The sequence below is a fragment of the Lynx rufus genome, unplaced genomic scaffold (assembly GCF_022079265.1).
Source record: "Lynx rufus isolate CCGP_SWC_20201006 ecotype Redwood Valley unplaced genomic scaffold, mLynRuf1.p SCAF_9, whole genome shotgun sequence".
Lineage (NCBI taxonomy): Eukaryota > Metazoa > Chordata > Mammalia > Carnivora > Felidae > Lynx > Lynx rufus.
The window spans coordinates 46,591,846-46,616,955 of record NW_025814897.1 but is presented as its reverse complement, the minus strand read 5'-3'; the positions used below and the strand labels follow the sequence as shown (position 1 = coordinate 46,616,955).

The window sequence follows — 25,110 nt, the reverse complement described above, 5'->3', positions numbered from 1 at the left end:
GTCCAGGCTTGAGAGAGCTGCTGCTTTTTTTGATTCCCATTTCACACTGTGCCTCTAACTTCCTTTTTCAGGGACTGTCTTGTATTCTTTTTTTTTTTTTTATTGAATATTATACTAATTTTAGGTGTATAAGTATTGATTTGAGAGTACTACACAATACTCAGTGCTCACCAAGATAAGTACAGTTACCATCTGTTACCAATAAAATGTTGCTACATTACTGACTATATTCCCTATGCTATACTTTTCATCTGGAAGCTTCATATGCCAGTAACCCATGTGTCCATCAGTAGATAAATGTATAAAGATGTGTGTGTACACACACACAGCGGAATAATACTCAGCTATAAAAAAGAATGAGATCTTGCCATTTGCAATAATATGGATGTACCTAGAGGATGTTATGCTTAGAGAAATAAGGCTGAGAAAGACAAATACCATATGATTTCACTTATATGTGGAATCTTAAAAAACCACACAACTGAACACACACAACAGATTCTTTTTTTCTTAAAATTTTTAAATGTTTATTAATTTTTGAGAGAGAGAGACAGACAGACAGAGCAGGAGTGGGGGAGGGGCAGAGAGAGAGGGAGACACAGAATCTGATGCAGCTCCAGGTTCTGAGCTATCAGCACAGAGCCCAACACGGGGCTTGAACTCATGAACTGTGAGGTCATGACTTGAGCTGAAGTCAGGTGCTTAACCGACTGAGCCACCCAGGTGCCCCAACAGATTCTTAAACATAGAGAACAAACTGGTGGTTACAAGACGGGGGGTGGGTGGAGGGATGGACAAAATGGATAAAGGGGATTAAGAGGTACAAACTTCCAGTTATACAATAGGTCATGGAGATGAAAAGTACAGCATAAGGAATCTATTAGTCATTAATTCTATACCATTATTTTCAAGTTGTCTATTTACATTGTGAAAGCTTGGGAAATATACCAGGAATTACTTTAAGTATTTAATACTAAATTATTAATTTATTATTAATTATAATAATTATAGTTGTTTATATACTTGTTTAAATAAAAAAGTTCCTGCTTATGTAATTTAGACTTTGTTGTATTGCTCAACTAATTACTGAAAATCTTCATTCTTAGCATGTATGCGTCAAGTGATGACTGTTTTCAGTTAGGATCTGAGTGTGTGTGTGTGTGTGTGTGTGTGTGTGTGTGTGTGTGTATGTGTGTGTGTGAATATTAAAATCACTCCAAGACAGTTTTCAGAGGAAACAAATTAGTAAACTGAGATAATTTAAAATGGCTTTGTGGAAGATGAGACTGAGTATGTATTTGAAGTATGAATAGGTTTGGATAGGGTGGCAGTAGGAGGATGAGAATTGCATTTGGAAATGATCAAAGTCATAAAGGTAGTAATATGCACTGCACATTCAAATGTCAGTTAGGTGGCAGACTTTGAAGTGTGTCATAATAGGCTCCTATCTGAGAAGTGTCATTGGGGTAAGGTTTTAAAGGTAAAATGGAGCTGTTGTGTGATGGTGTAGCTATATGGGGTTTCAATTTTTTTCTGGTTAGGCAAGTGTTTTTAGCAAGAAAGTGATATTTTGTATTTTATTGAGTTTTACTTTTACTGTTTACTTTTTTAAATGTTTATTTTTGAGAGAGAGAGCGAGCGAGAACATGAGCAGTGGAGAGGCAAAAAGGGACGGAGACGGAGTATCTGAAGCAGGTTCTGTGCTATTAGTGGGGGTTGAACCCATGAACCATGAGATCATGACCTGAGCCGAAGTTTGACACTTAACCGACTGAGCCATCCAGGCCCCCTGGATGCACACAAGTGGGGAGAGGGGCAGAGAGAGGGAGAATTTTAAGCATGCTCCACACTCAGCGTGGAGCCCAATAGGCCTCTATCTCACAACCCTGAGATCATGACCTGAGCCGAAATCAAGAGTCGGATGCTTAACTGACTGAGGCACCCAGGTGCCCTGAGATTGATACTTTTTTAAATGATGTTTTAGGAAAGTTATTGTCTGAAATGGCTTGGAAAATCTGTTGTGATTAGAGCAAGAGAAACCAGTTAGGAAGATTTTATAATGATTGAAGGATGAAGGAAAGGTAGCATATATTGAATATCTGTTTGTATAGTGCATTGAGCTAGGCTTTCACGTGTATTAATTATTTAATCTTTAACAACAGTCCCTAGAAGGAGGTATTATTAGTGTCTGGTTTTTAAGAGGCTGGATTTCAGAGAAGTTACAATATTTTGCTCAAAGAAGAGAGTCTGTTAATTTTGGGGTATTATGTATAGATCTACCTCTTCGAAACTGTTGAATGTTATATGGCAATAAATACCCTAATTTAATTAAACAATTCCCATTGATGGAAATTTGGGTTGTTTCCATTGTTTTAAATTGTTTTACTACCAATGCTACAATAAATATTCTTACACATATCTTTGTACATATTTTCTAGCACTGTATTTCTGTAGAAGAAACTCCTAGAAGTTGGAACTGAATTCCTGGATTAAAAAGGCCTTTAAAACAAATGGTGTAGGAAGCCCGGAGAAAGGGTACTGAATGTGGATAATGGATCATGATTTTCATGGCAGTTTTTAGAAAGTCGTAATAAAGGTACAGTGTACTTGGTACTACATAAAAAAAACTAATAGAGCATATCCTTGCCAAGTATAATAACAGAGTAAGCCATGGGGTATTAGACTGGCAGGCCTAAAAATAATTTAATCCACTCCTTAATTTTCCTGATGAGAATCTTGAGATTTAGAAAGATTGATTCTCATCAATCTCAGATCTCATCAAAGATGAGTTTTTTTAATATTTATTTAAAGGGATGAGGGGAGCCTGGGTGGCTCAGCTGGTTCAGTGTCAACTCTTGATCTCAGCTCTGGTCTTGATCTCAGGGTTGTAAGTTAAACCCCAACTGGGGTTCTGGCCTGGTGTGAAGCCTCCTTAAAAAAATTTAAAAAAAAAGAAGAAATAAAGGGATAAGATGATGACATGAGTTAAAAGGCTTTAGAAACATTGATGTAGAGGATATGGTTCTTTATTTTCTACCTGTTTTAAATGATAGTATAGTATTACATTTTGTTGATAAATTATGGTTTGATTTACCTATTTCTTATTAGACATTTTGGCTTTTTTTTTTCTTAAGTCTGAACATCCTTTACATTTCAGTTGTTTTATTGCTATGTATGGAAGTACAACTGATTTTTTTTTAAGACTTTATTCTTTTTAGAGCAGTTTTAGGTTTACAACAAAATTGAGAGAAGGTACACAGATTTCCCATATATCCTTGTCCCCACACAGACATAGCCTTCCCCATTATCAACATCATTCACCAGAATGATTGTTTTGTTTTGTTTTGACCAAGGATAAACCTCCACTGATACATCATAACCACTCAAAGTCCAGTTTATCTTAGGGTTCACTCTGGTTGTACATTCTATGTATATGGATAAATGTTTAATGATGTATATCTGTAGTTAAAATATTACACAGTATTTTCAGTGTCCTAAAAATCTACCTATTATTCATCTCGCCCATCTCACATTTCCCCTAACCCTGAGTCCTGGGCAACCACTGACTTTTTATTGTCTCTCTGATTTTGCCTTTTCCAGAATGTCATGTGTTTGACATCATACAGTATGTAGCCTTTTCAGATTGATTTTTTTCACTCGATAGCTCATTTCTTTTTAGTGTTGAAAAATATTTCATTGTCTGGATGTACCACAGTTTATCCATTTACCTAATCAATTATGAATAAAGCTGCTCTAAACATCCATGTGTAGGTTTTTGTCTGCATAGAAATTTCCGTCTCCTTTGGGTAAATACCAAGAAGCGTGATTGCTGGGACTTAGGGTAAGAGTATGTCTAGTTTTATAAGAATCTGTCAAACTGTCTTCCAAAGTGGCTGTGTGTGTTTGCATTCCCACCAGCAAGGAATGAGAGTTTCTGTTGCTCCTCACTGAATAGCATTTCGTTATCACACAACTGATTTTTGTATATTGACTTTGTACCCTAAAGAATGAAGGAAAGAGTAGCATATATTGACCATCTTGTTAAACACCCTTATTCTAGTAGCTACCTACGATGTTTTATGTAGATGATTGTAATGTCTTTGAAAAAGTCTTTTTACATCTTTCTTTCCAAATTGGATGCTTTTTATTTCTTTTTATTGCCTTAGTGCATTGCCCCGGCCTTTGAGTACCATGTTGGATACAGGTAGTAAAGAGAGCAGTGAGGCAAGAAAAATAAAATGCATAACAGTTGTTCTCTCTTTCTGTTTTATGAATGTATAAGATTGATGAATTGTCCCTTTCATTTATATGAAATGCCCTTTATCTCTGGTAATGCTCCTGTCTGAAGTCAGCTTTGTCTAAAATTTATATAGCTTTGTTGGCTTTCTTATGGTTAGTGTTCACGTGCTATATTTTTTCTGCATTTTTACTTTTTTTTTTTCTTTTATTGAAGGGAGGCGTGGGGCAGAGGGAGAGAGAATCTTAAGCAGGCTCCATTCTCAGTGCAGAGCCTGACTTGGGTCTGGATCCCCTGACCCTGGGATCACGAACTGAGCTGAAATCAAGAGTTGGATATTCAACCAACTGAGCCACCCAGGCGCCTCTTTCTTGTGAACAGTATTTAGTTAAGTGCTGCTTTTTGAAAACTTGTTCTTTCAATCTCTGCCTTTTAAATGAAATGCTTAGTCCATTAATATTTAACATTATAGATATGCTAGGTTTAAATTTTTACCTTGTTCTTCGGGGTTTTTATGGCCACCTTTTGGATTATTTTAAATCCATATTTCTTTTATTGTTTTTTGGGTTTTTTTTTTTGATTTTTTGGTTTTTTTTTGCAAAGGTGTATTAGATTTTTAGTGTTTCCTCTAGGGATTATAATATGCACTGTTAACTTTTCACAGTGTACTATAAATTAATATTAACAATAAACATTCTGTATTTGAGAACTACAAAACTGGATCGTGTCATTTTATAAGGCCTCATCTCTAGTATTACTTTCTATGTCAGCCTACTCAGTGAAATTCTGAATATAATGACAAAAACCATGTGGCAAAAATCACATTTTGTGACTTATTTTGAATTAAAGATATTTATCTCCTATTTTTATCTTCTTCATAACACAATTCAACATTGCAGCTCTGTTTTATTTTATTTTAATTTAATTTTGTCTTTTTTGAGAGAGAGAGAGCATGCAAATGGGGGAGAGGGTCAGAGGAAGAGAGACAGAGAGAAAGGGAGAGAGAATTCACGCTGAGCGTGGAGCCCGATGTGGGGCTTGATCCCATGACCCTGGGATCATGACCCGTGTCAAAATCAAGAGTCAGATGCGCAAGTGACTGAGCCATGCGGGCACCCCAGTATTGCAGGTTTTAAATAGCACGTGAGAGAGAGTCAGATCTGGATAATTGAAGCCTAAAGGTCTGTTGTAAATACTCTGCACATTTTCCTCATTCCTCAGAGTTCAGAATTTTCATAGCTTTCAGAGTTGAATACCAGAGACAAAAGGATTATTTACTCACCTTTGCTTTGGCCGAAGAAGCATTTCATGATCAAGTCCAGGTTGTACTGGGAATTTTTCAGTGGGCTGCATCTTTAATTTTTTTGAATTCTTTTGGGAGATAGGTGGTTTTTCTTTTTCTTTTTTTTGATGTGTGTATCCTTTCATTAACATAGAAAGTATCTGTAATTTGAAATCCATTTTCCACATATACTTTTTTCTTTCTAGTTTCGTATTAATATTGTCTGATCTCACAGTGCTTTTTGAGTTTTTTTTTTGCAATTATCTTACCTGAATTCTGTAAGTATTGTCTAGTATCATTAAACTGTAAGATGATTAAGAAAACTCAGCATTCATATAGTAGGTCAACTAAGTGCAAGTGTCCCATTTATAATAACTTAAACATCTGTTAAAACGTGTAACAACTGTGAATAATGAGGTGCTATGTAATGTTCACTTTAAGAAGGTTTGGTTCATCATCTGTAAGGAGCATGAGTACAATATCTTTTAAATAAATGTTTAAAATTTTGATTCTAAATTTGGAAGGTGGAAGCAGTTTCTCTTACTGAAAATATAGAACTGAATATGTATTATGTACATTTATGCATACTTAATATGCATATATCTGTCAAAGGTAAATCTTTGTAGAGTTCATATACTATTTGAAGAGTTTGTTTAAACCACATCCACATACTCTTTCATACACATAGAGTTCAACTTAAAACCTTCCTTTTCTCTGTAGGTTAACTATTTGTAAAGTGTTTCACGAGACAATGAGGAAATGGTTCAATGCCTCAGTCAGGGAGAATTCCAGTGACATCTGCAGTGGAGAATTATGTGGAGGATGGGAAACAGAAGAGGCCAAGATTGGAAGAGCAGGTGGGGGAGTAGGACATTAGGTCAGATGTAATAAAAATATACGTGGAACTTTACAAATATTTTTTTTTTGTTTGTAGCACTTTAACATGTGATTGTAATTAATAGAAGAATAAGAAATAGTTGTTTAAATCACCTGTGGTGTAAAGAAGAGGGATCATTTGTTTATCTGAATTAAATAATGGAGTAGAGCTTTGTAGAATGCTCTTATTATGAGAAAAGGTGATATTTTAATATTTTAGACCTTCAGGGTAAATTGGGCACCTTGTAGTGGGATTTTACCTACCTACCTACCTTTCTGTCTTTCTACCCTGGCCTTATTGTATTAGTTTGAAATGAAATTCCAAAAGTATCTGTTCCGATACTTAAAAATTCTTTTTTGCATTAGGGATTTAAAACAACTTTATTTTGAAATAATTTTAAAATTGGAGAAAAATGACAAGAATAGTACAAAGAATTTCTTACATTCTTCTCCCAACATTTATCAGTTTTGCTACATTTTATCATATAGATCTGGAGATCTGTATACATGTGTGTGTGTATTTTCTTTTTTCTTGAAACTTTTGAGAATAAGTAGATATTATGCCCCTTTACTCCTAAATACATCAGAATACAAAAGTATTCTCTTATGTAATCATAGTATAACTATCAAATTCAGAAAATTTAAGATTAATACAATACTCTTGTGTAACATACAGTATACATTAAAGTTTTACCAATTTTCTTAATAATGCCTTTAGTAACAGGCATTATTGCCTTCATCTAGGATCCAGTTAGGATCATACATTGCATTTAATTGTCTTTAGTCTTCAAACTGGAACAGTTGCTCAGCCTTTCTTTTTCATGACCATGACATTAAAAATAACTGTGAAGAAAGGCTTAGTACCCAAGAGGAATTTTTAAGAAATGTTTTTGAAGTTTATTATAAATCATCATTTGAATTTCTTCTTTATAATTCTGTTCTTTTTGGGCTTGCCATATTTTAATGTCCTCACTTTGGCTTTCTCTGCACATGACCTATGTGGTCTCCTTTAATTTCATTTAGCTCAGTTGCCGGAAAGAAACTTTTAAACTTATTCTAGTTTTTGTTTTAAAATTGGGTTGAGCTTGTCAAGGGGATTAAAAAGGACAACACGAGTTCAAGATGATACTATTAGTCTATTGATATGAAATAGAGCTTGTGAGCCAAAATGGGAGGGAACCTTTTACTTCCTAACATTTCTTGACTTGCTTTCTTGAATGGCTTATTGTGAAGTAAGAAATGAGTAAAAATCAGTGAAGAGTTCATGTCATGGATTGGTATAAGCAGGTGGGATAATGAACTAGAATGAGTATCAACTTTAGAGTTTGATAGACCTGTTTTGAACCCAATTACTAGCTGTGTAATCTTGACCAAGTTATTTAACTTCAGAGGGGATTTCAGGTAAAGTGGATATCATAATAGCTACAGCGCAAGTGTTTTTGTGAGCATTAGAGATAACAAATGCAAAATGCATATAGTACCTGTCATATAGTTGGTACTCAAGAAATGGTTATTACCTTTTTATAAAATCTTTCTTTTTATAGAAAGATCTAGGAAATATCTTAAAAATCGCCCAGAAAATGAAGCCTATTCAGAAAGATTAAGTATCTGTTACTGCTCCCATTAGATTGTAAGCTCCATTTGTATCTTTTACTGTATGTGCTTTAGAATGTATACAGCACAATGATGGACTTTATTAAATACTGGAATATTTACCAAGTGATGAACTTGGTAAATATTGCTTGTTTAACTACATTTCAGACATGCAAATTCTAGATGTATTATAATGTCAGATACATTATCATGTTTATCTGGTTAAAATATTTATTGTTGATAAACCTTTGATAGTCACATTGCTTTTGAACTATGCATGAGTGAAAAATGTAATTTCAGGCTTGTGAGGCTATCGATGGAAATGAAGCATAGAGGTTTTAGAAATAGATTACTGGTTTCTAAATATTTACATCCAATATCAACAAGGCTTTTATGCAGGCATATTTATGCCATTTTATGTAGTTTTTTTGCATATGTCATATTCAAATGCCACTTTACAGTGAATTACTTTTAGCATAAGTGCTTTCTTTAGTCATCTCTTTGTCGCCATGCACAGCTTTCATATCTTCACCAATGGACTCACTTTTACTTTTTTAGTTTCCTTTTTAGGGTATTTAGAACTCTTAGACTGATATTTCATGAGTTTTATTCTTTTGTAGAGGTCTTCTAAAGAATAGTACATTTGCTTATATATTTTTAAAAGTCATTGTATCTTGCAATTACCATATGGATCTACTGGACCATTTTACAAATTTAAAATGAATTTGGTGTTATTAGTAACCTTATTTTTCCTCCATCATGACACAGTTTGCTCTTTCATACAAGGAATTATTCATTACTTGTCAATTACTCTCAACTATGCAAAAAAAAAAAAAAAAAAGAAGAAGAAGAAAATGGATGATGGAATTAGTGCAGATTTTAGCAAACATTTTTGTAAAGAATAAGATAGTATATATTTTAAGCTTTGTGGGCCACATATGGTCTTTGTAGCATATTAGTTTTTAAAAATGTTTATTTATTTATTTTGAGAGAATGTGTGCGTGGGTGAGCAGGGGTGGGGCAGAGAGAAGGGGGAGAGAGAATCCCAAGCAGGCTCCATGCTCAGTGTGGGGCTCTGTCTCATGACTATAAGATCACACTCTGAACTGATATCAAGAGTTCGATACTTAACCGACTGAGCCACCCAGGCACCCTTGTAGCATATTCTTCTTTAAACAACCCTTTAAAAGGGTAAAAACTATTCTTAGCTCACAGGTCATATGAAAATAGGTTGTGGCCCAAATTTGGCCTGTGTACCTTAGTTGCCATTGTGTTATCCTACAGTTTTCATATTGCATCATCCAAAAGATTATTTTATCTTTCAAGAAGTGTAAAAGGAGACTGGAGACACCATCTTTATGGTCTGCTCTTTGCTTATATTGAACAGAATTAGGAATTCATATTTTGTTATATTTTGTTTATAATTGCAAAGAGAATAAAATTGACAGGAACAAGTTTCATAATTATTGTATGAATCAGAAAATGAATATAAAGAGGCAAATAGCCACATTCTAAACTCTATGATGGTGAAGTTGATCATAAAAGGAAAGTCTCAGACTGATTCTTTGGATGATATTGTCTTAGGTGAATTTTCTCATACTAAAAAACTGATGATTGAACAGTTTATTTCTAAGGACAAAAGAAAATATGGTACTCCTACCCGTTTAGTTATTTAACAAGGAGGAGTAAATACAGTATTTGGTGACAAAATCTTGAAGATGTAGTAAAATGCTGGTATTCTTTCCTGTTATTCTTTTAAAATTGAGACACTTCAAAAGTGGACATTGCTGAAAGTGGGTGTGTATACAGGTAATTAGAAGGCAGTAGGTGTAGAAATGAAACAAATTAATTGGATTGATTATTCTAAATAATTTTATAAATCTAAAAATGACAGTGTTTTGCAAATTGTGGATCAAAGAAGATGCCCATCCTTTCTTCAACAAATTATGAGCCATTAAATATTTCAGAATTTTAAGATTTAAAGCATTGCATTTTGACAATGCAATTGTTAGAAGAAATAATGATAAGTTAGAACCTATTAGAAGATGTGTTTAAGATCAGGAGTTATTAGATTTATAAGATGGATATGTCTCACATTTACTCATGATAGTGAACAATTCAGAGAATGTGGCTCATTTTGGTTATATATAAACTTAAAAAGCTGGTTAGTGGGGGATGAATATTTGGACTTGTTATATTTCAATACTTATTAAAAATTTGAATAAAGTTTTTCACTATTTTCCTGTGAAATTTTTGTAAGATGACTTTTAAAATATATATATTTAAAGACTCCATTAGACACAGATAGTAAGTGATGATTACTGCTTCTCCTTGTATACTAACAGTAAAAGTCTAGTTTCTCATAGAATTTCTTCTTCTGAGTTGTGCTTTGTGTTAGGCTCTTGACTTGCGGTGAAGAGGGACACTTTGAGAAACACCTTTGAAAGATTTTCTGCTGCTTTTACTATTAGAATGTTGAGGAATTTATCTAATTTTTTTCTTCGAGACCAGGCTGGATGTTTTACCTTCTCTGTTTTTTTGTTTAACTGTTTGACACTAAGACTCAGTATAATTGGTCACGTTTTTCTTTTCACTCTTGCTGTCATGAATTCAGATCCAAAATTAAACACTAAGTTTGTATATTATGTTTCAGTGTTTCTTCCCAGTATTTTATGGTTTACAAACAAGAACCTATGTACTTAACGGTTATCAACCACTGTGTCAAGCCCATTTTGAGAATAAGAGTAAATAAAAGAATGAGTTCATTGCACAGTGGATCTCTTTGAAAATATAGATTGCCAAAGACTTTTGGTTTTGTTTTTTTCTCTCTTAAATTGTTTTAGTCCCAGAGAGCTTTAAATGAAGTCCGAATATTTCCTTAGTCCCCATCTCTTACAATGGATCTCAAGCCAGTTTTACTTAGTAGTTTGCCAGTAGCTTGCATGCAATAAAAGAGGAGGTTAGAGGGGCGCCTGGGTGGCGCAGTCGGTTAAGCGTCCGACTTCAGCCAGGTCACGATCTCGCGGTCCGTGAGTTCGAGCCCCGCATCAGGCTCTGGGCTGATGGCTCAGAGCCTGGAGCCTGTTTCCGATTCTGTGTCTCCCTCTCTCTCTGCCCCTCCCCCGTTCATGCTCTGTCTCTCTCTGTCCCAAAAATACATAAACGTTGAAAAAAAAAAAAAAGAGGAGGTTAGAGATGACAAGGCTTTCTGCTTGGGCTTTCTGAGTAGTTAAAACTAAGGCAGTGTAAGGTTTCCTTGATTGAGGTCTTTGGAACCTGTTATGCAGACAAATAGCAGTACATCTTCTCAACTTAGCATAATTCTAGGTTTAAAGCAGTTAAAACTTCAAAAGAACTTCAAGAGTCCATCTCTCCATAAAACCAGCAACAGCAACCAAAATTGTCAAAAACTGTCAGAATCTTTTTCAGGACTCTGGAAAGTAACCAAAAGTTTGTAGTAACCAGGGGAGCATTAATCAAGAAAATCACTGCATCTAGGTAAGAACAGCAAGCTTTGTGGCATTTTAACTTACCCTGTACCCATCCCATGTTCCTCAGCTCAGTGGTAGCCTTGAAAATAATAGCCGTTGTTCTTGGTACTGGTACCAGAGAGAGCCAAATAGACCTCATTCACAACACATTATAATTACAGTTGACCCTTGAACATCATGGGGGTTGGGGCATGTACCTCCTGTGCAGTTGAAAATCCATGTATAACTTTTGACTCCCCAAAAATATAACTGCTAATAGCCTACTATTGACTGGAAGCCTTACTCATAAAAGTTGAGTAACATGTATTTTGTATATGTGTTACATAGTACTGTATATATAAGTTAGGGAAAAAATAAGAGAAAAGAAAATATTAAGAAAGTCATAAGGAAAGTACATTTACAATTTGTACTATAAAAAATCTATGTACAAGTGGACTCACAGTTCAAACCTGTGTTGCTCAAGGGTTGACTGTAATTTTTTTGATTTGTCTGGTGGTTCCCTTAAGATTAATTGAAAAGACTTTCCTTTATCTCACTGAAGTGACAACCTTGGGAGTGTTTGTCAAAAACATATACTTTGTTACTGCTGCCTGAGGCACTGACAACAATTGGAGCAAAAATAGACTGACTAAAAAGCTTGAGAGGAAAGGCTGGGAATAAGATACTTTGAGGAAGAAGGGCTTTGAGGACTTGGACTTGGAAATTTTTGGAAATCTCAAAGACTATTTACAGTCATGGCTGTGTACATACATGTTCAGGCTGTGCACAAGCTCAGGCTTAGGACCTTAAGAAGGTTGTAAGTTTGTTCTGGCTGACTTTGGGGCCCTGTGTAGTCTGGAAGTGAGGGCTAAGGCAGAGTTGTAAGCTGCCTGGTTAGTATTAAAGGGATGTCCCAACACACAGAGCCCATCTTCAAAGACTGGGAGAATTTTTGGGTTCTAGGCTTTTAAGGAAATGTCTGTTCAATCACTGGTTGACCACTAAGCTAATAGAACAGAGATGTCAGTGATCACACACGACAAAAAATACTTCATAGTATTGGTTCAGAAAAGTCATTAACGGAAAAGTATATATTAACAGTAAATCCTAAGGAGGGGAAACATCTGATTTCTAGATTTGCGACATTGTAATATTCAACATCCAGTTTTCCATAAAAAGTTTTATGAAGCATGCAAAGAAAGTAAGACCCTTTCAGAGAGGAAATGAACAGAAACTGTCCCTAGGAAGCATTATGACCTTGAACTTACTGAAAATTAAACAACCAGGAGAATGATGCTTCATCAAATATCAATAGAGAAGTTATCAAAAGGAGCTAAACATAAATGATGGAGCTGAAAAGTAACAGTAGGAAATGAAGAGTTCACTAGACGGTTTCAGTAGATTTGAGTAGGCCAAAGGAAGAGTCAATGAACTCAAAGAAAGGTCAGTTGAAATACCTAGTTTGAAGAGCTGAAAGAAGAAAAATGAACAGTCTTTGAGACCTATGAGATGCCATCAAGTATACCAACATATGCATAATAGGAGTTGGAGAAGGAGGAGAGAGGAGGGGAGGAAAGAATATTTGAAGAAATAATGCCCTGATAAAACTTTGTAAATTTGATGAAAAACCTAACACGCTTAAGAAGTTCAATAAACTCCAAGTGGGATAAACTCTATACCACAGCCTATCATAATCAAACTGTCAAAGACAAAGAGAATTTTGAAAGTGGCAAGAGAATCAGCTCCTCAAATAACAACGATTCTTAGATTAACAGCTGGTTTCTTATCAGAAACAATGGAATCCAAAGGCATTGGGATGACAAAGCACTGAAAGAAAAACTGTAAATAATTCTCTATCAAAACTATCTATCCGAAATGAAGGAGAGATGACATTCTCAGGTAAAACAGAGAGTCATTGCTTAAAGACTTAGCCTACAAGAAGTACTAAAGAGAGTCCTTCAGGCTGAAAAGACAGGGCATGAGACAGTAATTTGCATTCACATGAAAGAAAAAACACAGGTAAATGTAACTACGTAGGTAATTGTAAAAGTAGTGTACATTTTGTTTGTAACTCCCTTTTCCCCCTATTTGATATAAAAGACAACTGCATAAAGAAGAAACTATAAACCCATGTTTATGGGCATGCTATTTATAAAGATGTAATTTATGACAACACATAGAGAAATTATATAGGAGCAAAGTTTTTGTGTACTACTGAAATTAAATTGGTCTTAACCCAGACTGGGTTGTTATAAATGAAGATGTGCAAGGACTAAGGAAATAACAAAAATATATAGTAAAATAAATGATAAGAGAATATGGTACACTAGCAAAATTAAATTTTTCAGTTAAAAGGCAGAGGTTTTCAGAATGGATAAAAAAAATCCATCTGTTGATTCAGACACAATCATTGGTTGAAAGGAAAGGATGAAAAATGCATCAGTAACTAAACATGCAAACAGTAACTAAAAGAGCTTGAGTGGCTGGACTAAAATCAGACTAAATAAATGTATGAAAAAAATTGTTATAAGAGATAAAGAAGGACATTATATAGTGATAAAGGGGTCAATCTATCGGAAAGGTAATAACAATTATAAACGTTTTGTACCTAACAACAGAATTTCAAAATACATGAAGCAAAATGTGGCAGGATTAAAGGGAGAATATGGTTCAACAATTATAGTTGGAAACTTAACCCTACTTTCAGTAATGGGTAGAATGACTAGACAGAGGATCATCAAGGAAATAGAAAGTGTGAACACTATAAACCTCCCACACCTAACTGTCTTACAAAGAACATTCTTCCCAACAACAGCAGAATGCACATTCTTAAGTGCACATGGAGCAGTTTTTTGGATAGGCCATATATTAGGCCACAAAACAAATCTTGATATATTTAAAAGCAAATCATACAAAGTATGTTCTCTGATCACAAATATAGAAACAAATCTGGAAAATTCATAAATATATGGAAGTTTGATAAAACAGTTAATTTAAAACTACTGAAACTATCTTAAACTAGTCATATTTAGTGAGAAGTGTGTGTGTGTATTTTTAAATCAGAGAAAAATACATTATAACTTTTTATTCATATGCTTGAAAATTTAAGGAGAGTTTTGGTATTTGTAATGAATGTTCTAGTTATTAGGACTGTGTGTTGCCCCAGGTGTTTGTCCTTCAGTATTTGATTAAACATGTTATAGTCCTATGAAAACAGCAGATAATCCAAAAATCTATTGTATGATTTTTTTTCCTTCAGACTCACTTTTCTGATTATGTCATATGTGGATTAAAAAAATTGGCCTATATTTTCCACATATAAGTTAGATGGCACTTACAGGCTCAGAAGTATACTTAATGATACATTGATTTATAAAGGGAAAGAGTTATTGGTTATTTTCCATTAATAAGCTTCTTTACTGCTTGTTTGATAACATTATCAGGTGTTAAGTGGGAGTGATACATGACATTTAATAAAATATACCATGTCATTTCTCAATAATAATGGTAATTTAAGATCTTTATTTAGTGGAGTGATGAGAAAATGTTAAAACTAACTTAAAAAATCTTTTTTTTAATATGAAATTTATTGTCAAATTGGTTTCCATACAACACCCAGTGCTCATCCCAACAGGTGCCCTCCTCAATGCCCATCACCCACTTTCCCCTCCCTCCCACCCCCCCATCAACCCTCAGTAAACTAACTTAAAAAAATCTTAAAAAATATTGTTCCCTTTGAGTTAGCATTGAGAATTTTTTAATGTAATTCATGCTTATTCATTTATTTTTCTCATTGTGTTGTTACTTTTCATTTTTAGCTGCAGTAGTTTTAATAAGCTTTAAAGAAGTAACATCTTTTTTCTGGTGGGGAAAATTTCAGTTTTCTTTGTTAGTTTGGTAAAAACTAGCCTTTTACATTTATGTGAAAAGAGACCAACTTTAATCGAAACTTTTTAGTGCATGTAGATCAGAGGTTTTTCACATATTTACAAAGGAATTTGGCTACAAGTTAAACTTGAAATTTGCGGTACATGTTAATTTCTTTCAGGAGAAGGAAGCCAACACCCTTTTGGAGCCATGAATATTGTCCGAACTCCATCTGTTGCTCAGATCGGAATTTCAGTGGAATTATTGGACAGTTTGGCTCAGCAGACTCCAGTAGGCAGTGCTGCTGTATCCTCAGTTGACTCATTCACTCAGGTAATGCAATGCATATTTCATTATTTTCTAAATTTTAAAATCAAATTCTGTACTTTAAAAATTAGCTTCATGGTAGAAAACCTGTAAAAATGAAGGTAAATATGTATGGCATAAGTTATTGGCTTCTGTGGATAATTTAACCTTGTCTACTTCTATAGGTACTCTAAAATTGGTAAATGTTTTGATGAGACTTGTTTTTATAGTGATGAAATAGCTCAAAGCAATTTAAAAATGGGATTAAATATTAACATTTTTTCCCCTCCCACAGTATACTAGGTTGTAGGTGTATAGTTGTGAATTTTATAAGCAAGATTCTATTTCTCAAGGAGCTTAAACTGACATAATTCCATGATGATTGGCTTAAGCAAAAAAATGTTTATTTTTGAGAGAGCACATGTCGGGGAGGTACAGAGAGAGAGAGGGACAGAGGATCTGAAGCAGACTCCTCCCTGACAGCAGCAAGCTTGATGCAGAGTTCAAACTTATGAATCAGGAGATCGTGACCTGAGCTGAGGTTGCACGCTCAACCAACTGAGTCAGCCAGACACCCCAATGATGATTGACTTTTAACCTCTGTATGACGAAAGGCTGAAGGGGAGAATGATGTAGGCAAAGGTGTAGCTAATACAAAGGCCCTGAGGTAGAAAAATAATTTTGTTGTTTGGAAAATAATATGAAGGTCTTTGTGGCTGGAGTAGAGCGAGCAAGGGTGAGAGATGGGAGATGAGATGAGAGTAATTGGGGAGGTGGACGCAGGATAAAATCATGGTACCTCACTGGCTTTTATAAGGACTTTAGCTTATATTCTATTTGGAAAAGAAGACATAAGAGAGTTTTGAGAAGAGTAAGAGGATCTAAGTTACAGTTTAAAAGGATCATTTTGCATTTTTGGAGAGACACTGTGGTGGGAAGGAGGAAGGTTAATTAGGAGGCTCTTATGAAAATCTAGATGAGAGATTATAATGACTTGAACTGGTGAAGTCCTGGGAGGTGGATATGAAGGTAATTAAAAGTACTGGCATATCTTGTTTTATTGCACTTCACTATATTGCACCTCACAGGTACTGTTTTTTTATATATTGAAGGTTTGTGGCAACGCTGAATGGAGCAAATCTGTCAGCAGCATTTTTCCAACAGCATTTGCTCACTTCATGTCTCTTTGAACATGTTGGTAATTCTTGCAATATCTTAAACTTTTTTGTTATTTTATTTGTTACGGTAATCCGTGATCAATAACCTTTGATGTTACTATTATAATTGTTTTGGGGCACCATGAACTGTGCCCATATGAGATGGAGAACTTAATTGCTAAGTGTTGTGTGTTTTCTGACTCCTCCACTTACCAACTATTCCCTGATCTTTCTCTCCTCAGGCCTCCCTATTCCCTGAGACACAACAATATTGAAATTAGGCCAGTTAATAACCCTACAATGGCCTTTAAGGGTTCAAGTGAAAAAAGAGTCAATCTATGAGGCAAACTTCATTGTTGTTTTATGTTAAGAATTTGCCACAGCCACCCCAACCTTCAGAAACCACCACCCTTGATCAGTCAGCAGCCATCAACATTGAGGCAAGACCCTCCACCAACAAAAAGATTATGACTCGCTGAAAGCTCAGATGATGTTTAGCATTTTCTAGCAATAAAGTATTTTTTTAATGAAGGTATGTACATTTTTTCAGACATAATGCTAGTGCATACTTAACAGACTATAGTGTAGTGTAAACAAAATTTTTATATGCACTAGAAAACCAAAGCATTGACTTGATTCACTTTACTGTAGTGTCTGGAACTAAATGGCAGTATGTCTGAGGCATGCCTATAGTTGATTTCTAGAGATAATTTGAAGATGGAGCCTGTAGTGTTTCATGGTGTGGATCACATGTAAGGTCTGAGATTAAAGAGAGACATCAACTGTGGCCCAAGGATGTTGGCTTGAGGAACTTGAACATGGAATATTGAACACAAGTATGGGCTGGGAGTGGAATCAGGAGTTGGATTTTGGTTGTACTATGTTTGGGATGCTTGTTAGACATCCAGCTGGAGATGACGAGTCTAGAGTTCAAGAGCGAGGTCTAGGACACAGATCAAAATGGGAGTCATCAGTGTAGAGATCTTATCTAGAGTTTTGTAGGACTGTGGTTACTAGAGAAGTAATTATAAATAGAAAATTTGATCTCAGGGCCATTTCAAATTTGAGAAGCTTAAGAAATGAAGAGAGAAAAAGAGTAGCCTAAAGTAGGAGGAGACCCCAAAAGTAGTGTTTTGGAAGCCAAGCAGAGACTGGTTTTGAAGAAGGAAGTATCAGTAGTATCATTGCTGATGGGTTGAGATGAGGCTGAGAAGTAACCACTGGATTCAGCAAGATAGAAGTCATTGAAGAGTTTGATAAGAGTTCAGGGTGGTAGAGGAAGAGTTTGGAGTGAGTTGGAGAGAAGGAAGTGGAAACAGTAGTGACTATAGATGACTCTTGATGAGTATAGTTGTGGAGGACGGCAGATAAATGGTTTGGTTACTTAAGGGGGGCTATGGGTACAAGGACTTTGTTTTTACTGTTTTTAATGGGAGATATTACATCATGTTTGACTGATGTGAATGAAGCATTAAAGAAAAACTAATGATGCAGGAGAATGGGGAGAGTTGCTGAAGTGGTGTCCTTGAGTAGGAAATGAGAGTACATTAGATAGGATAATGGACAGTTCTCATAGTAATGGATATATGGATACGGATGGATGCAAGAGGTTGGTAAAGGTGGTGATGAGAACTTGTGCACGTTCTCTCTTGATTCCTTCTCTTTGTTCAGTGAAATAGGAAACAAGGTCATCAGCTAAGATTGAAGAGAAAGGAGTATTGGATATTTAAAGGAAAAGGATTATTAAATAAGTCCACTAGGAGAGGAGGAGGGTGAATGAACTAGGGAATCCTTTTCTGGGCGGCATATTCTTTAGGGTTTTGGCCATGAATTTAAAGGCAGACTTGTCACATGATCTCTTGAGAATGAGCTGAATTAAAAGAATGATAGAGTCTGGGTCTTTTTTTTTCTTTTTCCAGTAATTAAAAAAACATACTGCTGTGCTGAGAATAGCAAGTTGTAAAGCAATAAAGTATCCCAGATAGACAATATTAGAAAAATGTCTGAAAAATACATACCAAAGTGGTGTTATCCCTGGAGAGGGTTTAAGAAGACTTTTTACTCTAGATATTTATAAATTATTTGAGCTTTTTAAATAAAGCATATGTATTTTTTTAATGCTTATTTATTTATTTTGAGAGAGTGCAAGAGAGTGGGGGAAGGGCAGGGAGCGAGAGGGAGAGAATCCCAAGCAGGCTCCACACTGTCAGTGCAGAGTCTAAGGCGGGGCTCAGTCCCACGAACTGTGAGATCATGACCTGAGCTGAAATCAAGAGCTGGATGCTCAACCAACTGACTGAGCCACTCAGGTGCCCCAAAGCATATGTACTTTTTATTAAATATTTTATTATGAGATATTTTAAATATATAGGAAAATACATCCTACAAATATTGTATGCCTACTGTGTACCAGGTGCTTTCTAAGCACAAATGGATAAAAATAGGTAGACAAAATAACAGTTGTTCTTATAGAGCTCTCTTTATAGTGGATTATATAAGAAGGCTTCAGAGTGTCTTCCACCTAGATTTAACATATTCGCCACTAATTAGTAGCATATTTGCTACTGATTTTAAAAAAAAAGTATTTCAGATAAGGCTTGGTGGCTTCTGCTTCTCTTCTTCCCATTTTTCTGGTAGCTACTCTTCTAACTTCATATATTTTTGCCATCCTGTGTTAGTACTTTAAAAGAAACATATATGTCCACAAAAAATGTATAGCACTACTCATTTAAACATGTTTTTAATTTATATTCTTGATTACTCTTACTTCTTTTACTTTTTATTAATAGTACGTGTACGTGGCTTAAACATCACACAGTTTTACATGCAAGACAGTTGTCCTTGGTTATACTTCTTATATTCTTCTTTTTCTGCTCCTTAAAAGTACTCACTTTCAACCTTCAACCTCCTTCTCATTTTTTTTTCACCGATTTCTTCCTGTATTTAACTTCCATGTGTCAGAAAAAACTTGCTTAATCTGTTCTTAACCAATTTGTCTGTTGTAGGTGTTTTCCATCGACTTACCAATGCCTAATGTGATTTAGCTCTCTCATTCCTCTGTTCCCCAGCATATGGAGATATCTTTTCTCCCCACTTTTTTTTTTAATGTTCATTTTACTTATTTTGAAAAAGAGTGTGAAATCAGGGAAGGGAGAGAGAGTGAGGGAGAGAATCTGAAGCAGGCTCTGCCCTGCCAGTGCAAAGCCCAATGTGGAGCTCAAATTCACCAACCTAGAGATTATGACCTGAGCCAAAGTCGGTTGCTCCAACCAGCTGAGCCACCCAGGTGCCCATCCCCACCTTTTTTTTTTTAAGATTTTATTTTATTTTTAGGCGAGAGATTGTGTGCAGATGGGGTGATGAGGGAGAACAAGAATCTCAAGCAGGCTCCATGCCCAGCATGGAACCTGATGTGGGGCTTGATCTCCTAAGTCAAAATCAGGAGTGAGATGCTTAACTGCATCACCAAGGCGCCCCAAGATTTACACCCAATGTGGGGCTTAAACTTACAACCCCAAGATCAGGAGTCACATGCCCTACTGACTGAGCCAGCCAGGCACCACCCCCACCCCCAACCATTTTATTACTGATTTTCATTTAATTAATCAGTTTTCAGTATCATGATCACTAAATGTTTTTCAGAACTGAGCCAACATACTGTGATTTGCATTTTCTTTCTTGTATAACGTTTTATTTTTCTTGGTTAATAAATGCATTTTTCCTTTGTATGGATTTCTGTTTCCAGGTCTAATTTATGCCCAAACTCTGCCAAGTATAAATTCCCATTCAGTATATTTTTAAAAAGCAGTTTTTAAATTTTTTTTGCTAATATCCTTCTTGGAATTCTTTTTTGTTCTTCTGTGGACTGATTATTCTCTGGGTCTGTTGCATAACTATAGTCAAGGTTTTATTTTCTTTAACCATTATTGGAGAAATTCCTTTTATTTCTCTTCTGTGTTGTAGTCCTTTTTTTTTTGTTTGTTTTCTCTGTTTTTCTTGTTGATTACCCCTTTGTATCTTTTTAAATTTTTTTTAAATGTTTATTTATTTTTGAGACAGAGGCAGAGCGTGAGCGAGGGAGGGGCAGAGAGAGGGGAAGACACAGAATCTGAAACAGGCTGCAGGCTCTGAGCTGTCAGCACAGAACCCGATGTGGGGCTCGAACCCACAAACCGTGAGATCAACCCCTGAACTGAAGTCGGACGCTCAACCGACTGAGCCATCCAGACGCCCCTTTATTTACTTATTAAAAAAATTTTTTTTTAATGTTTATTTTTGAGACAGAGACAGAGTGTGTCCCTTTTGTATATTTTTTAAATGAATGTAAATGGTATACTGTGCAAATTTTTGCAGCTTGGCTATTGTTCATTCAACATTTTAAAGATTTATCTGTGTTGACACATGGAATAAATCTAGTTTGTTTCAATTGTTGTATAGTATGCAATTGTATGAATGAGACAGTTTTTTTTTTTCATTTCTATATTGATGGATATTTTCACTAATATTTTTGTTAAGACCTTAAATTTTTGCCAAACTGATGGGTGAAATTTGAATACCACTATTGTTTGGATTTGTATTTCTTGATTACTGGTGAAGTTGAACATCTTTTCTCATTTTGACCTGCATTTGTTTTGTTTTTATTTTTGAGACAGTGCATGCGTGCAAACCAGGAAGGGGGAGAGGCAGAGAGGGAATCTTAAACAGGTTTCATGCCCAGAGAGGAGCTTGATGTGGGGCTCCGTCTTATAACCGTGAGATCATGACCTGAGCAGAAATCAAGAGTCTAGTGCTTAACTGACTAAGCTACCCAGGTACCCTGCAGGCTGCCTGCTTAGCACGGAGCTTGTCACAAGGCTCAGTCCCACAATCCTGGGATCATGACCTGAGCTGAAATGAAATCAAGAATCAGATGCTCAACCGACTATGCCACCCAGGCACCTATATATATATTTTAATAGCAATGATGGTTTATATATTTTGCCCAATTTTCTATTATTTGGCAGTTTTTAATTTTACCTTTTTGGGAAGTGGTCTTTATGTATTCTGGGTAATAATCCTTTGTTCTATATGTTGTAAGTTTTTGTCCTAGCATGTTGCTTGTCTTTTAGTATTGTTTTTGGTATTTTTTGCATGCAGATGTTATATTTTTGTGTTGATGATCATATCTTTTGTGATTTTGTGTGTGTGTGTGTGTGTGTGTATGTGTGTGTGTGTGTTTGAGAAGTTTTTGCTGTCCTAATGTGTGAAGATGTTAGGTTCTCTTATGGGTATTTAAAGGTTTAACCTTTTACTTTTTGAATTATATTTGTGTGTGGTATGGGAAGGGATCTAAATTCATGTTTCCCTTAAGGAAAGGTAGGTGTCCTAACCCCATTAATTGAAAGCTAGTCCTTCTTTTTGTTTGTTTGTTTGTTTGTTTGTTTGTTTAACTCTGAGTTAATAGCATCTTTGTTATATATCACATTGTCACATAGGCTTAGATAGGTTTCTGGCCTCTCTCTTCTATTCCAGTTAGTTCATTTGTCCCTTTGCCAGTAAAAGTCTTAATATCTGTTAGGTCAGACCCCTCCCTCCTCCTGCTCATCAAAATAAGTTTAGATAGTCTCCATAATAATTTTAGTATAAGCTTATTGAGTTTCATGAAAAATTTATTGGATTTTGTTGGAAATGACATTGGATTTATAGGTTTGATTTGGGGAACATTGCTGTTGTTATATTATGTCTTCCCATCTGTGCACGTGTTGTATCTTCCCACTGAACATGGTGTATAGATCTTTTCATTTGGTTTCTTTTCTGTCTCTCAAGACAGTCTTGAAGTATTTTCCACCCCAGTTTTATCAGCTTCTTAGCAGTTTTCCTAGATATGTACAGACTGTGTCTATTCTGAATTGCAGCTTTTAAAGTTACATTTTAAAATTTTGTTGCTAGTGTGGAGGTTTGCTGTTGTTTTTTTCCTCCTGATACTGATATTTTATTTTATTTTTAAAATTTTTTTAATGTTTATTTTATTATTTTTGAGAGAGAGCACCAGAAAGTGAGTCAGGGAAGGGCAGAGAGCAAGAGGGAGACACAGAATCTGAGACAGGCTCCAGGCTCTGAGCTGTTTGTTGTCAGCCCAGAGCCTGAAGTGGGGCTCGAACTCACAAATGTGAGATCATGACCTGAGTCGAAGTCGGCCGCTTAACCAACTGAGACAATCAGGCGCCCCCTGATGCTGATATTTTAGTTAGTGATTTTACTGAACTCTGGATATTAGTTCAAGTAACTTAATGGTAGCCTCTTGGATTACATTACCTTTGATACTACTAGGCAAAAAGATAAAAAACTAATAAGGTATTTCCTCATTATATTTAAGGCTTTATCTTTCTGGCAAGAAAAAGACTTCTTAGAGATGTTGTTATTTTAGACATGAGAAAGTAGTTTGATTTGAGGCGGGTGGGATTTGAGGAGGGGGCACGGTATATGTAGAGGTAGAGATAAAAGATATTTTGAAGGAAAAACATTTTTTCCCCCTAAAATGAATATGTTAGGAAATTAAACTAGTTAAAAATCACAGAAATACTTTGAGATGCAAAGAAAGTAGTAAAGGCAGGTTGTTAAGATTTTGTGCCACAGTGTCATTTTATGACTTTCCTTAACTTGCAGCATTAGACTGTCTTAGAACTCACAGTCCTTAAAACCAAGTTACTGCAGAAACATTTTTAATTAAAAATACTAAGGTCTAAGTGGAATATTTAGCATGATTCATTAATCTATTCATTATTAACTTTTCAGTTCACACAAAAGATGTTGGACAACTTCTACAATTTTGCTTCATCATTTGCTGTGTCTCAGGCCCAGATGACACCAAGTCCATCTGAAATGTTCATTCCAGCAAATGTGGTTCTGAAATGGTATGGGAAGTTTTGTGTCTCTAATATTAAGGCTTTTAGTAACCATATATATTTTTTGCCTGTGAATGTATTTCTTCTTTGACATTTAAACATATTCTTTTATTGTGGACATCAGCACACATTAACATTAGCATGCCATGAAAAAGTGTACTGTGGAGTTCGTATTGAGGAATATTCTTACCCTAAATATTCTGTTATGTAGTAGCCAATTGAGTTGATACAGTCAGGAAAATACAATTGCCTGTGTTTAGGGACCACAATTAAGGATTGTAAAGTTTCAAATATTTTAACTTGTAAGTAACCATATAGGAATCTTGAAATACAAAGCAAAATTTTTTCGTAAGTTTAGAAAGTCTTGGTCTAACGTAGACATTGTATAAGGTATCAGGGTGGTTTATACTGCATCCTATACTTAAATGATTAATCAAATTTATTTCTCAGCTTTCCCATATTTCTGTTTTATAGGTATACTTTTCACTTTGAATATCCCAGTGGTGGGATGCATAAGGAGAATTTGTTGAGCAGTGGTAGCATGGTGTAGCATGGATAGCCCTGAAAGGTATTAGGTTTGAGATTTGTTAAAATGTAGGTAGGTATGTGACCTTGAGTAAATTCTTCCTCTCTACTCATCTATGAAATGAGGGAGGAGGAGTTAGATTTGTTTTTTTTTTTCTTAGGTCCCTTCTAGCTGTCAGATTTGCAGAAGATAAAAAATTAATAAAATTTATTATGATTTGTACTCTCTGATACAAGCCAGTCATACTTAACTCACTATGCTTAGTGTCCTTTTATAAGAATAATTAAACTTTCAGATTAATATTTTAGCTTTTTTATCTCAGCTTTTTAGAAGTGACATCTAAAGTTATTTGCTTTTTAACAAGTCCTTTAGTAGATTATGAAAGATCTTAATTTTCTTGTAAATATGTTTTTCTTTTGTAGGTATGAAAACTTTCAAAGACGACTAGCACAGAACCCTCTCTTTTGGAAAACATAATTTGAATAAAATAATTTTTAATGGATTCTGAACTTTGTCATGTTTTGAAGAGAAATGCCTCCATTTAAAAGTGTGAAGTCAAAAGGATCATGCAACCTAAGTTTAAAAACTACTTATTGACTGCAGCTTAATTATAATCTTTATAAAAAATTAAACACATGGAAAAATGAAAATATGACTTCATTAATGAGTTTTTTTCCCTTAAGCTTATAATATTCAGATGCAAAACACTTTGTTTTGGCTAGGATTTATTTTTTACTTAAAAATAAGGCATATTTACAACAATAGTGTGCCAAATGCCATTGCATTTATAATCTTTCATTTATTTTTATATTGGTTTGCTAGAGTAGTTAACTTAAAATCAGCTATATCAAAGTATGGGAAAACATATCAAATTCACATTCTTACATATGGGGAAATTATTTTCAATTAGTA

At 35.0% G+C, this 25,110-nt stretch overlaps 1 protein-coding gene across 1 annotated transcript in view; it reads left to right on the top strand.

The window, feature by feature from the left end:
• HIKESHI (heat shock protein nuclear import factor hikeshi) overlaps nucleotides 1–24,701 on the top strand; it is a 42,490-nt gene extending 17,789 nt beyond the window's left edge. Inside the window, exons 3-5 of the mRNA XM_047071311.1 lie at nucleotides 15,507–15,658; nucleotides 23,563–23,681; nucleotides 24,621–24,701. Coding sequence (XP_046927267.1) covers nucleotides 15,507–15,658; nucleotides 23,563–23,681; nucleotides 24,621–24,675 — 326 coding nt within the window. The 3' untranslated portion in view covers nucleotides 24,676–24,701. The remainder of the gene's footprint in view (nucleotides 1–15,506; nucleotides 15,659–23,562; nucleotides 23,682–24,620) is intronic.
• Nucleotides 24,702–25,110: the final 409 nt, after the last annotated feature.